This window comes from Macrotis lagotis, chromosome X (genome assembly GCF_037893015.1).
Source record: "Macrotis lagotis isolate mMagLag1 chromosome X, bilby.v1.9.chrom.fasta, whole genome shotgun sequence".
Lineage (NCBI taxonomy): Eukaryota > Metazoa > Chordata > Mammalia > Peramelemorphia > Peramelidae > Macrotis > Macrotis lagotis.
In genome coordinates this window covers 504,375,050-504,394,276 of record NC_133666.1, presented here as the reverse complement: position 1 = coordinate 504,394,276, position 19,227 = coordinate 504,375,050, and the positions used below count along the sequence as shown (strand labels likewise).

Below are 19,227 nucleotides of genomic sequence, written 5' to 3'. Positions count from 1 at the left end.
TATTTTATCCTCACTCTTAGTTCTGTGCCCAGAATCTACTTTACCTTAGAACAGATTAATCCTGCTTTAGAGATTTGAGGCTCTCCTTCTCCTGGTGCTCATCTACCTCTCATAATGGTTTTTTTGTTTTTGGTGTAATCTGAAGTCTTTTTTAAAAGGCAGTAGATCTTAGAAGGTTGGTTAACATCTTAAAACACATATTAATCATTTACCTGTTGATCTCTGTTCAGTTGGGGGTGGAGTCACATCTCAGGATTCTGTTCTGTATTGGTGGGAAAACAGAGGTCTCTTAACACTACCAAAGGGTATGCCAAGCCAGTGGAACAAGGGAATCATCCAGTTGGCTTCCCATTGTAACTAATTAATTGTAAGATCAAAGCACAATGGCTTTTCTTGTCTGAATGATGTCAACTCTTCTATGTTTCATGATGGGGATGTAGAGGGAGGGGATTGGAGTGGAAGGAGAAAGCCCTCCTTACCTACTCTGGTGTTACTTTTATTATTATTAATATTTTTTCTAATTATTTTTATGAATGGTAGAGGAGAAGATTGGTGTGACTGAGATGAATTTTGGATCAAAGGGAAGGAGATGACATAGTGTGCTCCTAAACAATGGTAGTATGAAGCTGTTTAGCATGATACAAATTCAATAGTAGTGAATGAGGAGTGACAGAAAGATAGATACAGTATTTATCAGAGGTTTTTTTTTTAATTATCAGGCATTGTGCTAAGCATTGGAAATAAAAATAGAAGAAAATAAGATAGAGACCTCTTTTGCAAAGATGTTTTAATCGGAGGAAAACAGAAGCAAAGAAGGATCTAGAAAGGGGGTTGAGAATGTCTAGATGTGCATATGTTTGGTTCTGCAGTTAAGGAACTAGAGTTGATCTACCAGTGAAATTAGGATGGTTGAGGCTCCTTAAAAACAATGATCTCACCTGTTTTTTCATGAATCAGGAGAGAGGGAAAGTGGGTAAAAACTTTCTGATATTCATTGAATAATCTAATAGGACTAACCCTACCTGGAATTCTTTTGCATAATAATGAGCAGGTGAAAGAGTATAACTCATAAGGAGCACAGATATATTACTCGTCGCCCCCCCCCCCCCCGATGTGTGTGTGTGTGTGTGTGTGTGTGTGTGTATTACTATAATATTCTCTTTAACTTTTTTTAGTTTTTTTTTAAGTTTTAGGGTTTTTTTTTTTAGTTTTTGCAAGGCAATGGGATTAAGTGGCTTGCCCAAGGCCACACAGCTATGTAATTATTAAGTGTCTGAGGTCGAATTTGAACTCAGGTACTCCTGACTCCAGGGCCAGTGCTCTATCCATTGTATCACCTAGTCACCCCCCTCTCTTTAACTTATACATAGATCTAGTGCTACCTACTCTAATACTTTTTTTTAGGTATTTTTTTTTTGCAAGGCAATGAGGTTAAGTGGCTTGCCCAAGGTCACACAGCTAGGTAATTATTAAATGTTTGAGGTCGAATTTGAACTCAGGTACTCCTGACTCCAGGGCTCATGGTCTAGATACTGTGTCACCTAGCTGCCCCCCTATTCTAATACTCTTGCTATTTTACCAAAGCAGGAAGAGTAAAAGACCTTAATTCATAGACAGGAATAGGGCACTAATTTCAGTAATTTTATTCAGAGTAAAAGAATCAAATTACAAAATTATATTCCTGCCTCTTTCATTTAACATATACTTCATATTGTGACTAATTTACTTAACTTTTTAAAAAAATGTTAATTGATTTTTAAAGCAAAAAAAAAAAACCCAGAAAATTTTACATAACTTTTCAAAAGGATTTTCCCAGGGCAGGTAGGTGGTGCAGTGGATGGAGCACCGGCCCTGGAGTCAGGGGTACCTGAGTTCAAATCTGGCCTCAGCACTTAAATAATTGCTTAACTATGTGACCTTGGGCAAGTCACTTAACGGCATTGCCTTGTAAAAAACAACAACAAAAAAGAACATGACAAGAAGGATGATAAAGGTGCTTTTGAAAAAAATTAGCAAACTGATATTAATCATACTTTTTATTCTAAAAATAATTTAAAATTATTTAGAATTTTATAATTTTTCCCTTTTTTAAATAAAAGAAAGATTTTATTTATTTTAAATTTTACAATTTTCCTTCTAATCTTGCTTCCCTCCCCCACCTTCTACAGAAGGCAGTATGTTAGTCTTTACATTGTTTCCATGGTATACATTGATCTAAGTTGAATGTGGTAAGAGAGAAATCATATCCTTAAGGAAGAAAAATAAAATATAAGAGATAGTAAAATTACATAAATTAAAGGTAATAGTCTTTGGTCTTTGTTCAAACTCCACAGTTCTTTCTCTGGATTAATCATACCTTTTGTTTTTTTTTCTTATAACCAGAAAAAAAATTATCACTGTAGTTTTCCTGCTTACCTTTAATAAAATACTAGAATGTGAGAGCAGAAGTTTTTTTTTATTGAGATGGCATCTTCTTGAATCTGGGGAAATCTAACATTACATTTAGCAGACATCTTTTTTGATCCTTGGTGATACTGCTAAATTGGCATGGAATAATCTATTCTTAGAGCATAAATCAAAGTTATTGATGTTAGCCTTGGAAAAAGAGGGTTTCCACAAAACTACTTTCTATACCTGACTTGATCTTTTGTCTTCTTCATCTTCATCGATTTATAGGATTTTTAAAAATTAAATCATATTTTAAGACTTTAATAAAATAAACTTTTTTTCTCTAATTACAGCTAGAGTTAACCTTCAGCTACTTAGAGATCCATGGAGTTACTTGCAACAAGCCAGGTCAGGTGAGTATACATGCCTGTTTATCAAGGCAAGGACTTGACCTTTTCTACATTCCTGAAATAATCAGACTCTTGCTATTTTTATTTCACCTATCTTTAAATCCCATTAGGACAATCCAGAAAAAAACAAGGTTGTAAAAACAAACATTTCCTCCCAGACACTGTAGGGTGGGTACTTGTTGAAAATGTTCACACATAGGCTGTGAGTTTTCATCTGTGGGCTGAGCTGCAGAATTATGTGAGTTAATAGGTGGTGGTGGTAGATTCAGGGTTATTATGATAAAAATAATTCAATCTGTATAAATGAGTTTGTGAAGAACTAATTACCTCTATGTATTAGTAGTAACATCAATGGGATGGTGCTGTTTATTAGCATTGCAACATTTTCTAGACAATCTCTAAATTTTCAGTGTGTATTTCAGCAATTATGGGAATGTACTGTTAAATAATTTTAAATTAGTAGTAAAAGTTGATGTTATTTTTTTAAAGAGGATGAATGAGTGGTTAATAGAATTAATTAAATTTTCTTGTGCATTTTATATTTATCCAGCATACCTGCAAATTCTTGATTATTAATCAGAGTTCATCCAGAATAATGCTTACAATGTGTTTACCATTTTAAAGATTGGGAGATTGAGATTAGGACAATTAGCACCTTCCATCTCTTTGTTCAGATGATCAAACTACATGCAGAGAGAACAGTAGGATATGAATGATGATATAATTAGATCCTTCCTGATGGCTCTTCAGTGATCTACTGGTAATGGTTTGGGAAGATTTTAATTTGATGGTTAATAGTAAAGGATTTTTCAGAATGTGATTTGACACTGGGGCCTATAAGGCACTATGACAAAATAGTGAGATGAATTGTTTTGTGTGGCTCTTGCAATCAAATCAATAGACTCTATTAACCCAAACTTTTCTGGCTTCTACTCCTTTATAAGTCTTTTGTTACATTGATAATAAATTATAAAAACTCATTAATGGTAGGAATGGTGTCATTTTTTTTGTATTTTTCTCAACAGAGCTCATTTAACCAACCTATAGTGAGAACTCAGGAATTTTTTTTGACTTATTTATTACTAACAATGTAACTGATGGTTTTGATTTTGCTTGAAAATAAACAGCAGATTTGTGTTGGTTCACTTTTGAAGATGTTATAGTAATGAAAATATCCCTTGTGATAACATTACTACACTCTTTTCTTGTGCTTCATGCCACAAAACAAAAGAGTACTGGGGTCCTGGTCCTGAATAAATTGCTTATTGTATGATCAGTTAGCAAATTATATAGCATCTCTGGGATTTATTTTCCTCATCTATGGAATATGGAGTTTGAGTATTAATAATAACAATAAACTTAATATAGTACTTTAAGGTTTTCACTGTATTTTACATACGCTCTCTCATTTGTTTCTGACAACAACCTCATAAGGTTGTTGAGGAAGCTGAGGCTGACCCAGCTGATAAAGGACTGAAGCAGATTTTGAATTCAGGTCTTTGATTCCAAGTACAGAATTCTTGCTACACAGAGATCCTCTCTAGTTCTAATGAATATTTTTTGTTTCTTCTGTTAGAGCTGAGGCATTCATTTTAAATTTAGTATTTGTGACTATAAATCCTTTTGCTTTTCTCCTCTAGTCTCTTTTTCTGTTTATAAAAGCACTGATTCTGAAATGACTACAGCATAAAGTGAATTCTAGAAAGGAAAGAAATCTCAGATATTAAATAGGATTATGGACTTTAGAACTTGAAGGAAATTTTGATCTAATTTGTTCCAGTGTCCTCATTTTACAGTTATAAATTGAGAGCTAAAGTGATAGTTACACTGATATTAGGTTTCATACCTAAAATCATGAATGGCCATCATAAAATTCCTTGCAAGCAGTTTGGCAAACCTCAGTTTAAACATATCTGCTGATAGTGAAAACTCCCTACCTCAATAGTTGGGCCATTCCATTTTCATATACAATGATCCTTCTTATTTTGAATCAAAATCTGCCCATTGACAGCTTCTATTTGTTTATGTTTTGCCTTCTGAAGCCAAGCAGGCTAATTTTTATATCTCTTGCAAAAATTTGAGTAGAACAGTGACTCCTCCCTAACTCCAATCTTCCCATCTTTAGTTAATCTGCTTTGTCATTACTTCCAGATATAGAGCTTTTAACATGAAAGAGGGATGTGTGTGAATGGGGGATAATAGGAAAGCAGAAAAGTTAGTGAGCTGGACAGATAATGAGATTGAGAGACAGCTGCTGTTAGCTCAAGTCCTATATTGGTCCCTATGAAATTTTCAAAGACTTGGAGAAAAACTACCAGCCCCTTGGGGAAGATTTTTCTTGGAGAGTTTATGTTAGAACATGGTAGAGATTCTGACAGGATTTGAAAGTGGTATGTGTATATATATACACCAGTATATAGATTCCAAGGTATTATATATTAATATAATTTAATTTTTCCAGGTTAGATGTTTTGGTTTGTGAAATATACCATATAGATTGAAGTAATATTGGCCTATTCCATTTACATGGGGTGTAGTAATGTATAGTCTTCTTAAATGCAAGGATTCACAACCTAGTGTATCATCAAGAGATATTGGTTAATGAACTATGACAACATCTGTTAGAATGGGAAAACCTCCCATAAATCTTCAAATTTATGTTTTCATAGAAAAATCTGTCTTTTAAAATTGTCAGTTGATTCTACCAACAAGCATGGAAAATTGAAATTGACTTAAATTCTCAATGAGATATCTTAGAGTATATCTTTGGTTTTGTTTGTAGTGTATTAGATTTAAAAGGAGCAATCTCGTGTATCTGTTTTAAAAACATAACAACAGAAAAATAAAACATGTCCTTCTTTCCAGCTTTATTGTTTCTGTTAATTATATTATTGACCTCCTAGTTACTCAGGCTATAAACAATAGAATTTGACACTTCCATCTTTCTCTTATCCCTGTCATGCCATCAGATTCTAATTATGTATTTGAAACATCTAGTATCCAATCCCTCCTTTCCACTCACATTGTCATCATTATCTTTCTCTGGACTATTGTAGTAGCTTTTTAACTATTATCTCAGGCAGCATTAATGCCTGCTTTCAATCCATGCTCCACAATGCTACTAAAATAGACTTCCTAATACATGGGTCTAATCATATTATTCTCTTTTCCAGGAACCTTTGGTGATTATTGCCTATATTTTTATAAAGCACAGACTCCTTATCCTGGCATTTAAGACTTTCTCTTATCTGGTGCAAGCCTCTGTCTCCAGCTGTATTTCATATTTTTACTCATTCTATATTCCTGCTAAACCAAACTACTACCTGTTTCCTGATCTTATTCAATTTTTCCTTTCCCTGTGGACTTCTAGAGATTTTTATTATCATTCCCTCCTTCCATTTCTCTGCCTTTTGAGAACTTTCTCTTCCATTAATATCCAGCATGTCCCTTACCTGTTGGAAAAGTTCCAGTGGTTCTTTGTTGCCTTTAGGATTAAAGAAAAGCTTTTCTCTTCAACTTCTAAAGCCCTTTATCAACCCCACTCCTTTACCTCCTTTCAAACCAAGTTTCCCCATCCCTCCATTATTATGTATTTCCTTTTCATGCACTTTTTATTTACTTGTCTGCATATCTTTTTTTCCAGTAAAGTCTAAGTTCATTAGGGCTGGGAATGTTTTCCTTTTTGTCTCCTTTAAATATTAAAATAACTTGGTTCAAATCACTCATCTCCAAGATAAATATGTTCTATCTCTATTTATTGGCTATTTAATGACTCTACACCATTTGACCTGGATTTCTTCCTCTGGCTTTATATTGTACCTTATGTCATACTCTTTGGTGATTATCTGAATTACTCTAATAGGTTTGTTTGATCCTTCAGAGCAAGGAATTTTTTCTTAATAGCCTTCAAACCTCACATAGCATCCTTCATTTGATTCATTCCTTTGAAATGATTGGGTATTTGCAATTTCATTGGTGTAGACTATCTTTCCATGGATACAGATTCAAACCTGTCAAAAAATGACACCATGCAACCAACCTGGTGATAAGTCCCTTTCAAACTTAAGTGAGGTATTCTTTAGGTTATTAGTACCAGTAGGTGATGCTTTCTTTCTAAGATATGTCAGAACTCATGTTCCTTGGAGATAATCTTCAAGAATTTACCTCTTGACCATGATGTATGTTTAGAGCTGAATGAGACCTTTAGTAAAGACATTACAGTAAAGCATTAAAACATAGTAGGCACTTAATAAATATTCCAATATCAAAATGAAACTAATAATCTATCAAGACTAGTTCCTCCTCAGTTGAAATAAGAAAAGGACTAGAGACAAAGAGTACAGAATTTGAGAGGCAGGGTTTATTACTTTTCCTCACAAAAAAGATTTAGTACAGTTTTATTAGTTGCAATTTTTGTTCTTTTTCATATGCTCTCTGCTTTTTTAAAAGAGTAGTGCAATGTTTCCTAGACTGTATGAATCCATTCTTCATAAAATGTTTTATAGTTGATTACCTCAATTTACTCTTCCTATAATAGTCTTTCTCTCCATTTACTCAATGTAATCCTTCACAATTAACAACAATTAAGCTTTCAGATAAAGTGGGATTAAAATAAGCTAATTACTAGTTAGTCAAATTAAAACTGTAGCCTGGATAAATGTAATAAGTATTTAGTAAAGTGTAGATGTAATTTTTAGAGCACTGAATTGTGATTGTAACATGCCTAGTGTAACAGGGACACAGTGACTTTCACTTAAGCTAACTATAAGCAAATATCTATACGTCATTATATAATTTAATTTAAAAAAAAGCAGCAGAAGAGTAGGAGAACTTCTGTAGTTAACTCTTGGCTCTATTAAATAGTTAGGTTTTAGAATGATAATTTCCTCTCTGCCCTTTCTTAATCCATAATTAATTTGGCAGGGTTTTCAGTTTAAAGGCAACATTTTCTGAGTTACTTAGTCTTTTTTTTTTTGGACACTGTGTTCGCTTTTTATTCTTATAAAGAATTTTAGGGTTTCTGCCATTAGTTTCTCAAGTAACAGACCACTTTTGCTCTCTCAACAAAAGCTAGATGAACCTCTGCAGTCTAGTTAGATCTCCCCTTCATTCACTTTGAGAAATCTTAAATATTGTATCAAGTTATTAATTTTATGAGCCATTAAAAATATGTCCTATGTATTACCCTAATATGTTCTTGGTGATGTTGAACTAATCTTTAGACTTCTCAGTGCCCACATGCAGTTATATAAAACTACATTAGTAATAGAAGTTCCTGTCATCAGAGAGGTTATAGGCATGGTTTTTAAAACCCTTTGGGAAGTAAATTTCTTATCTGGCAATAAATGCAAAATTCCTCAATTCCAGTATAAAGTGAACTTGGAGATCAGCTAATGTAAGAATTCTTACTATTTTTGTATCATGGATCCCTTTGGTTGTCTGATAAAATCTCTTCTCCAACACCTTAATACAGTGCTAAAACATGGTATGTTTATTGTATTATATTTTCCTCTTCAGTCTGTCTACAGATTATTTAAATTGGCCATGGACTCCTGGGTAAGAGTTCATCATCTAATCCAACCTACTTTCAGGATCAGAAGGTGTGATTTGCTCATAGATTCATGGATAGTGACGCAGTTAAAGAGTGGGATTCAAATTTAGTTCTCTTGACTCTCAGGCTAGTGAATAGCTCACTGAGATGCTTTGCTTGCTGGTTTCAGGGTTTGTTTATTTGTTTGTTTTTTACATTGTTTTTGGGAAGAGGACCGATGACATCATGAAAGTGATGTTGAGCTGTGCAGTCATCAACTTCACTCTCTCCTTCATAGTCATCAAAGTCCCTCCAAAACTAGTCCATAGTCTAGTTTTATACTGACTTCAGCTTGTATATCTGGGTGATCATTGCAAATTATGCTTTTATTTGTTTAAACAAAACAACATGAAAGCATTTCATTCACTAATAAAATAGGATTTCAGGTGTAATTTCTAAATTTCTGTTTCATGTAGCTGATTGTTGAAACTGAAAAATGCAGCCTTTCCATGAAGATGGCATCATCTGAAGATGTGAATGATGTGCTGGCACACATTGGTACCTGTCTGCGAAAGATATTCCCTGGTCTCTCACCAGTGTAAGTACCCTTTTGGGATAGCACCAAGATCATGGACATGATTCTTTATCAAGGTTAAGGAGAGGAAAGTTCTTATTTCTCTCTTCCATCCAGAAAATGCTTTCCTTCAATTTCTCCACCTTGTTTTTTCCCATAAGCATTTTCCTTTCCTTCAAAATCAATAGTTCAATAGTCCTAATTTAGACTATATTATTTTATGTTAGTGCTTTCTTTCAATGTTAGCCCTAAAGCTTCAGAGAGGATCTAAGCAAGATGGAAGAAGGAATATGGTTTCTCATTACTTTGACTTATGGTCAAATCATAAATACTGAAGCCTCCTTAATATAAGTGCACCTTATTCTCTGATAAAGTTTCCCTTCATGTGCACTAATGGTGTTCCAGGAACAGAATTCAATATGTGAGAGAAGCCCTGAATTAATTCTTTTAGTTTAAGATGTTACTTGATAGCAAACTAGGAAAGCCAACCTCTTTTCTTCCTTTTCTCTAATCTTCTTAAATTCTATCAGCTTGTATGCCCATATTTCTCTGTATATATTTTTAATTGGACTGACTTCTGGGTGGTAGAATTCATCATTTGGCATTATTTCCTACTAACAGTACAGTTATATAACTTAGGGAAGGATAATGCAAGGGATGGTTTATGCTAAAACATATCCTGGAATTATCTCATTTCCCATCCAGTCTCCTAAATTCTACTTTTAACAATGTTCAGCTTCTTCTGGATTGTTCAGGAAAGAATATGTACAAAGTACCCATTCTCACCTTATGGTGATCCTCAATCATTGAGGATTGGTTGAGCATCAGAGTGTGATTGAGAAACCAGGTGGGAGCTATGGATTTCTCTCCCTCCCTCCCTTCTCTTTCCCTCCATCTCCTCCCCCCTTCATCCCCCTTTCCACTTCTTTTACTAAAGTACACACACACACACACACACACGCACGCACGCACACATTACCCTTTGTCCTACTACTATTCTCTTGGGCTTTTCCATTGACCTTAAGTTGTACTTTGTTTTATGGGTTATGGTCTCCAATTTAGAGTATGAGGTCCTTTAGAAAAGAGACTGTTTTGCCTTATCTGTTTGTAATTCTCCTATTATGTATTGTTTTCATTTATTCTTTGAATTACTTCAACTTAGTTCAGCCCATTTCTGAGCTTCTTCCATACATAGCCACTTTGATTGGCACTTCTCAGGACAGTGTTGGGGGTGAAAGGGATCCCTCTAATCACAATTTTTTGATGCATTTAATTTAGGATTAAAATGCCATCTTAGATCCCTTTTGTCTTGTATCAACACAACCTTTTGAAGAGACAAGAAGGGAGAGCAGGAGCTGTGAGCTTCATAGTTGTACACTGCTATCTTTCTTTTCCCTTCCTTGTTGTTTTCTGAAGTTTTTGGGTGCCTGAAGATGAAGGGATTCCCCTTCCCTTCCTTCTGCAAACTGTGAACTGTCTTTTCAGTGCAATGTGAGGTGAGAGATGGGGGCCTTCCTTGGAATCATGTAAAAATGAGCAGTCCCTGGCTTCCAATTAGACACATTTCTGTTAGTGTGGGTGTAGTTGGCAAGGTGAGGAGGGAGTTTATAATGGCTTTGGAACTTTGCAACCTTCCTTAATGTCAGGAATACTGGGAAATGAGTTTTCTTTAATCACTTTTAGTAATGTAACTTTCCACATTTCTGGACTTTAAATACACTTCCTTACAGTGTGCTCCTTTTTTAAAATGCCTGATAAATTAGCAAGTTTCACCCATGTTAATCACATCCTTATTTGGAATGTCCTTACAGCACCCTTAACTTTAAACAGATGTCACATGCCTCATGACACCATCTGAAAATTTTTTTATGATATAGGGAAAAAAATTAAAGTTTAATTGTGGTTTTTTTTTAAAGGATTGATTACATTAGTTTTTCATACTTGATTTTGCTTTAAGAGAAATTTGGATGAAATTAATATTTTAATTTGTGCCTTTCATTTAATCCTTGAGCAAAATCCTTGTCTTTAATCAGTCAGATAACTAGTGTTTATTGGATCTTTGACTGGAACTTTACTAGGAAATATGGAAATAGGAAAACAATAGTAATAATAAGTAGTAATTACAATGTTTAGTTTTTATAAAATGCTTTACAAATATTATTTCATTTGATCTTCCAGCAACTATTTGTGATAGATGCTACTATTATTCCCATTTTATATATGAGGAAACATATAAGAGGGATTAAATGATTTACATAGGAGTCACAGAGCCTCTTTCATAAGATGTGAACTTGATTCTTTCTGATTTTGTCTTGCACTCTATTTACTGCATCACCTTGTTTACTCACAGAACTATAAGACTTGATTCCTATTGTACTTTTGAATTGAGGAAGAAAAATCAACCCCTTAAAATAAGAGAAAATAGGATATAATTAAGTGTTAAATACTGTGGTGCCCTCAGAATGCTATAGCAAATTATAAGGGACAGCCACAGAGAAAATGAAGGCTGAAACAGAAAAGGAAGACTTCTTGAGGGGTCTTGGACTTGAGATGGGTAGGTCAAGTCTGAGTAGGAAAAAAGAGCATTGTGAGAAAAATTATGGATTCACATTTTATTAGGATAAATGTTTAACAGTGACCAAGTGTACTCACAACCACAAGGACACACAGTCATGAAATGGAAATATTTGTTGAGTTGTAATGCTTATATTCCTAAATATAAAAGAATAGACTTTAAAGATAAAAGCAACCCTTGAGATAAACATTTAGTCTAAGTCCTTCATTTTAGATGAAGAAATTAGCATTCTCTATAGATCTTTCCCCCCAGCCCCACTATCATCACTCCATCTTGGAAGAGTAACAATCATCATCACTAAATATTATCCTATATGTGTATCATCTGTGAGCTAAATCATTGAACTTTTGCCAACTACAGAAATCTACTCTATTATTCTTAATATAAATTATATAATAAATTTGTAAAAAAAGAACCTTAAAGCTTTATAAATGTCAACCCTCATCCTACCCCCATTCATACCCCTACCCTCCCACCTCTTCTACTTGCTTCTAAGTATTCCTGCCAATTAAGAGGCATCCTGCTATAATGGATAGAGAACTGCCCTTGTTATCCAAAGAGCTTGGGTTTGAGTTCTGTCTCTGAAATATAATGATTATATGGTCCTTAATAAAAACAACAGTAACTAGCAATGTACTTTACATATATTAACTCTTTTTCTTTCTTTTTCTTCTTTCTTTTCTTCCTTTTTTATCCCTCCCTCCCCTCCCTGCCTTCCTTCCTCTCTTCCTACTGTAAGGCAGTTATGGTTATGTGACTTGTCCAGGGTCATATAGCTAGTAGTGTCAGGTGCCTGAGGCCAGATTTGAAGCATATATTTGAATCTTGATTCTCACAACCTATAAGTTAGGTTCCTCTTATTCTCCCGATTTTACAGATGAAGAAAGTGAGTTATATAGTAGTTAAATAACTTTTCTAAATTCCATTCTTTCTGACTGCAGTTCCTGCCCTCTATTCACTATGTCTCCTAGTCTTCTTTTCTGACTATAAGGTGCTGACATAATATTCTTAACCTGGAAAGTCCTTTATTCTATAATTCTAGTTCCTATCTCCATCCTTGTTATTATTTTCATTGTTTTTTAATGGCAACACCCTTTTATGATTGTTGTCATTTTTTTTTGTTTGTTTGGACCTGTGATTTCTCCGTGTAGAGAACACTCAGCATGGAAACTGACTTTATTAATGCTCATTCAGTAATGTGTAAACTATATAGTAGTCTACTCTGCATTAAAATTTTTCTTTTTTTCTTCTGTTTTTGTGTATTAAATATTTTTTTGTAAAGGAATTCTCCATTAAAAAAAAGCAGAATTACTTCCCTAGTTTTTCTAGATTGCAAGTTTATCATAATGCCTCCTGAATTGAAGTAAAGTTATTGACCATACTCAGCAGGGAAACAAAATCACTCTAACTGTTCATTCCCGAGTGATTGGTTATGGTTTTCACTTTTTGAGTGGTCTTGGTGTTAAGAAAGCATAGTATGACTCTCTGCTTTATTGAGGAGATGAGAGAAGCAGCAGGGTGGGATGAAAAGAGAATCTACTTGGGATTCTCAGAAGTTTCAGTTTATTTCATACACTAGTTGTTGTCCTTCATTCTCAAAGATGGCCAAAATGACATCATTATGTATCTAACTGTAGGTGCTACTAGTCCATATGAACATCTGGAGTGGAGATGTCTCTAAATTTGTTTGTCTCTCATTTCTTTTGAGTTTCTGGAATTCTGCTTCCCTTGTAGACTACAGCACCTTCTTGGATGCAGCCATGTCACACTGTGTGGTCCTGTGCCAATGTCTCTCAAGTCTTGCAATTGATATCAAAGACCTTGAGAGTCTCTTCTGACCTCTTTGTGAGTGCTGGTCTTATGTGAGCTCTCTGGAAAATAGTCTGTGGACAGACTTACATTTGGCACTGGAATAAAGCTCATCAGAGTTAGACTTTCTGCAGTAGAGTTTGAATGCTTAGCAGCTTACCTTGAGAAAGGACTTCATTGTCCAGAACATTCTTTTGCCAGGTGATCTTCTTAAGACCATTAAAAGGAAGCGATTCAATTTCCTGGTACTGGTGCCAGGTTTCATAGGCAGATAATGGTGAGGTCAACACAAACAGCTCTGTAGACTTTCAGTTTGGTAGCCTCTGTAACACTGGCAATGTCTGCATACAGTCCCATCATCTCTCTCTCTCTCTCTCTCTCTCTCTCTCTCTCTATATATATATATATATATATATATATATATATACATATATATATATATATATATATATAAAATCTCCTGGAAAGTAGACCACATCACATAAATGTAGTGGAGGTCAAAGGCATTAGATAGTTTGTCCAGAGATTAGTAGGAGTAGATAACCATGGTCCTTTTGTGTTCCTTAGATTCTTTATATTGAAGCTACTAATGTGGAAGACATCAATCTTGCATTTTGCAAAAATAACAGAATCTGTCACATTTATAAATGATCTCAAATAGTGTGTACTTTTAATATTATAATGTGATGCAGTTATTTCCAACCTAGAATATTAAGAGTACAAGATAACAGATATTTCAAGTTGTTCTAATTCCTATCATATCGCTTAAGAGCTAAAAGCAGCTATAACAAGTCAGACTACATTTTATTCTTTCTTTACTTTCTTTTTTCCAATTGTTCAATACTTGCTTTATTCATCTGAGAAATTTGAGGCTCAGAGAAGTTGTGACTTGCCCAAAGATACTTAGGCCAGTTTTCTGCCTCTAGCGTTTTTTTTTCTTACTGTTTGTTAGCCTTTGGTACACACTAATGAACAATGAAATAACCATAGACATAAAAAAAACAGTGCCTTGAGCACACTTTAATTCTGCTCCCTCTTTATTTTATTTTTGTTTTAAAAGTTACATTGCTATAGCAATCATTTCTCTTTTTTAATTATTTTTATTTTTATTGAATTTTACAGTTTTTTTTCCCTGATCTCTCTTCTCTTCCCTCATCCCCCACAGAAGGCAGTCTGATAGTTAAAGCAATCATTTCTATACAACTAACTTTCCCTTTTAAAACCATACTATCACCATCAACAAGAAACAGACAAAAACCATCTGAAATAGTGAGTCTGCATCCATGGTTCTTACCTTTCCAGGACAAGGCTAGTAGTATATTTTCTCAACTTTTCTTCAGGTTCAATATTGATCATTATAATTACATAACAGTAGGGTTTGCTTTGAGTAGAGAGCACCAGACCTGTTCTCAGCCAGTTCCAGGAACTTACCAGATATGTGACCCTGAAACAGTTTACTTAACCTTTATCCAACTCAGTTTCCTCATCTAAAAAAATCCATTTAATAGTAACTCTGACTTCTCAGGATAGCTTTGACAATATGAGATATTATTTGTAAAGTGTTTTGCAGAACTTAACACTAAATATTGACTGTTAGTGTTCTCTTCATCCACAGTATTGTAGTCATGTATTTCTCTTCTTTTTTTAATTTCCTCTACTCTGTAACAATTCTTATGTCTCCCTGTATTTATCAGAATACTCTATATTTATTATTACATATTACAAAGTGATTATCCAGTATAGTAACATATCTTATTATTTATTTAGTCATTCTACAATCTGTGGAAATTTCCACTGTGTTTTGTGTGTGTGTGTGTGTGTGTGTGTGTGTGTGTGTGTGTGTGCTAATACCCAGAGTGGTGGATAGTTTAACCTCAATGAAACCTTCTATTCTGTCTTTGGCTTCCTTGAGGTATATGTCAGGTGACAGAATCTTTGAAATCCTTTGTCTTAAAGATGAGAAAGAATAAGACCCTAGAGGTCATATGACTCGTTCAAGTAGAGTAATAAGTGGTGGAGGTAGAATTTAAAGCCAGGTCTCCTGACTCCAAACCTGTTTCATATCCACTGTACCCTGTAGCAAGAGGAATATAGAAAAATAGAAACCCATAAGCAGGATAATCTCTCAATTATTTAGACTTAGGCCCTAAATAGATAATTCTAAGTCTCCAAGAACTACAGTTATGTTGTTTTCACTTACTATAATGCAAAAAAAAAAAATTCTTTTGAAGGCCATAACAGAACATCTCTTGTCACTTTGTTATTGTCATTTTCAGTTATCCCAACTCTTTGTGATCCCAGTTGGAGTTTTCTTGGCCAAGATCCTGGAGTAGTTTGCTATTTCCTTTTCCAGCTCATTTTACAGTTGAGGGAACTGAGCCAAAAAGGGTTAAGTGACAGGCTCAAGGTCATATAGTCCAGATTTGAATTCACAAAGATGAGTCTTCCTGATTCCAAGCCTGGCTGTCTATCCACTGCATCACCTAACTGCTCTCTCTTGTCACTACATTGACTGAAAAAAATCTATAAATCCTTTCCTATAGATTAATCTTCTTAAAAGTCTAAGGGAGGGGGTGGCTTGGTGGCGCAGTGGATAGAGCACCAGCCCTGGAGTCAGGAGTACCTGAGTTCAAATCCGTCCTCAGCATTACCTAGCTGTGTGGCCTTGGGCAAGCCACTGAACCCCATTTGCCTTGCTAAAAAAAAAAACAACCCTAAAAAAAGTCTAAGGGAAAAGAGATAGTAAAAGACCTTTAATTCCACAGTCAATAAACATTTTAAAATGCCTGTTATGGGATCAGACACCATGCCTATCTGAGAACATTGATATAAAAATGGAAAAGATTACCTCTACCCTCAAGATCATAATCAGAGGACAGTGCACAAAAATGAAGTCCAAAAGGGGGAAGGTAGGGGTGGCTAGGTGGCACAGTGGATAAAGCACGGGCCCTGGAGTCAGGAGTACCTGGGTTCAAGTCCTGTCTCAGACCCTTAATAATTACCTAGCTGTATGGCCTTGGGCAAGCCAGTTAACCCCATTCACCTTGCAAAAAAACTAAAAAAAAGGGGGGGGTGAAGGCATAGGAGACTAGAGTAGTAGAGCCTGGTGGGGAACGAGATGTCTATTCTGAGCCCACTCTGTCAGTGGAGATTTTTGAGTTCTCCAATCAGAGGGTAGAGGATAGTAATAGGGTGTGAGGTTGATGGAATCTTTCAGGATGATGATTATTTCCCGATGAGGAGTTTCTTTGGAGTATAGTGGAGAAGATTGGGAAGTTCCAAAGTTGTGTAACCTGGTCAGAAATAAGGAAATGTTAAGTTTTACAAATATTCTTTTAAAAACTTTTTAAAGGACACCTATGTGGTACAGTGAATAGAGCACTGATCCTGTAGTCAGGTGGACTTGAGTTCAAATTCGACCTTAGACACTTGATACTTAGCTGTGTGACATTGGGCAAGACACTTAATGCCATTGCTTACAGAAAACAAAAACAAAAACAAAAACAAAAAACCAACTTTTTAAATCCTTTGATCATTTAAAAATTGGGGAATGCCATGTGTCTTCATAATACTATGTAAAATTCAAATAAACTTCTATTTAGTCTGATTCCTTTTAACCTCTTTTCACACATATTACCTCTAACTTGTGTAAAGTAATATATAATAATAGTTCTTATGAAAAACATAAAGTTAACTCCCTAGCACTGCATTGAGTTTAAGTATGAAAACTACTTCAGACTATCAAATATAAATGACTTGTTATAGTTCCTATGGTCAATTAAGTCAAGCATATTGAAAGTATAAGCAAAAATTGAGTCATACTGCAGGAAAACTGCACTGTAACCTAAAAAAGTATGCTATTTACCACATTTAATTATTAAGTTCAAGCCCTTGAAGACAAGTATTTTATAAAGAGAATAACAGCAAAAAATAATTAGCAATATGCATGCTTCCACTGATATTAGGAGTAAGATTAGGTTAAAAAGAAGATGAGGGAAATAAATAGACGAAAATAGGAGACCTAAAAAACAAGAAAAACCACAAAGTGTCAAAGTAACTGTAAAATAGAATACTGTATTTCTTTCAGGTTAGATAATATAGTGGGAGAGCCTTGGAGCTGGATTCAAGAAGGATTCAGAGATTAAATCTGACCTCAGGCATTTATTAACTGTGTTATCTTTGGCAAGACACTTTGCCTCTATTTGATTCTATTTTCTAATCTGTAAAATGGGAGTAGTAACAGTTTCTATCATCTCCTAGGGTTGTTGGTGAGGATCAAATGAGGTAATGATTTGGAACCACCTAATATTTGAAAGCCTGTGAAATAGTAACCATTCTATAAGCTTCAGATGCACTTCTTATCATGATGATGATGATGATGATATTTAATAGTGAAATTGTATCTTCTAATGAGAAAAAAGGCAAGCAGTCTGTTAGGAAATAGCAAAGAAAGAACAGATGAAAACAAGAGAGGGAAAGAAGAAAATTACACTATAATTTTAAGTGGATAGTCACATTTATACATATCTAAATGAAAAAGGTTTTCATTATTCATATGCTGTATTTTTTATTCTTTGTCATCCTGTTGGTGAAAGATGACTCTTTTTAAAGAACATATTGTTTGGGAAATTTGGCTTATTATATTCTTTAACTTTGTCTTTTAGGAGAATAATGAAAAAAGTTGCTATGGAGCCCTCTGAAAGACTTACTAATCTCCAGGCACTGTGGGACAGTCAGACTGTAGCGGAACTAGGCCCTTGTGGTAAGCAGGCATTCAAATCTGAAATATTAATCTTAGGTAGAATTCTTCATGCCACAAAGTTGAATTCTATTCCTAGCAGGTTGCTGTAAAGGTGCAATTAGTTTTAACCTGAAGTTACTCAGAGTGTGGACCCTTGATTGGTGGATATTTAAGCCTCATGGCAACCCACTGTGTATTTATGTTGACATATGTGGCATTAACTTTACTCTGTTTTCCTAGTCTAAAAGTTTCTAAACGTCAGAAACCTCTTTAAATGTTTAAGATTTAAAATATTTTTAAATGTATTGTTTAATGACAATGAAATCATGATTTTTCACTAGTACTTCAATTGACTGTTTTAGGAGGATTTTCTCAGATGTATGCCTGTGTTTGTGACTGGCTTGGATTTCCATACAGGGAAGAAGTACAGTGGGTGAGTCCATCTTTCCAAATTTTTATCTAAAGCGAGGTTCTTACCTAGATTCTGTGAACTTGTGATTTGAAAAAAATGATAATTTTATTTTTGACACAGATGATTTTCCTGATTTTCTTTATTTTATCATTAAAAAAGATTATTCTGAGAAATAGTCCAGATTGCCAAATGAGTCCATGACTCAAGAGTTAAGACTCTAATTCTAAAGAGAAGGTTAAGTATCTATTTCCTTAACTGCCTTTTCCCTTATATTACCTGCTGAAGGCATCTTTTCCTCATACTGTGTAATGTAAGGCTTTTCAAATGTCCTAGGGTTGATTACCCACTTGAACTGAAGGTAAATCCCTTGTCCCTTTTTCAAACTTCATTTCTATTAAGAATTTTTGTTTCCCTTATTATACATATGAACTATATATGTGAGCAAGATATATTTCTTATAGGATGTGGATACTATTTATCTAACACAAGACACTCGGGAACTGAATTTGCAAGACTTTAGCCATCTTGATCACAGGTGAGTTATCTTAATTTATCCCCAAATTGTTTTCCATGGTTGCATTTCTCTACTAGTTCATATTTGGAGGCCCATTCTTATAGGATAGTGTCTTCAGGTTAGTCCTTGGACTACCATAAGCATTGCCTTTGGGAATCAAAAGCTTTACAAAGGTTCAATTTTCTTTTAAGTGGGATGTTCACTTAAATTGCTTTTTGTGATAATGTACAGACTCTTTACTCATTCAGTTATATATTAGTTTCATGCTATTGGA

General features: G+C 34.6%; 1 protein-coding gene across 1 annotated transcript in view; it reads left to right on the top strand.

Annotated features, from left to right (window-relative positions):
- The window catches only part of LOC141501321 (F-actin-uncapping protein LRRC16A-like), a 185,304-nt gene extending 166,326 nt beyond the window's left edge, over nucleotides 1-18,978 (top strand). The window contains exons 4-8 of the mRNA XM_074205210.1: nucleotides 2,742-2,801; nucleotides 8,805-8,926; nucleotides 17,951-18,048; nucleotides 18,390-18,460; nucleotides 18,901-18,978. Coding sequence (XP_074061311.1) covers nucleotides 2,742-2,801; nucleotides 8,805-8,926; nucleotides 17,951-18,048; nucleotides 18,390-18,460; nucleotides 18,901-18,978 — 429 coding nt within the window. The remainder of the gene's footprint in view (nucleotides 1-2,741; nucleotides 2,802-8,804; nucleotides 8,927-17,950; nucleotides 18,049-18,389; nucleotides 18,461-18,900) is intronic.
- The last annotated feature ends 249 nt before the right edge of the window (nucleotides 18,979-19,227 follow it).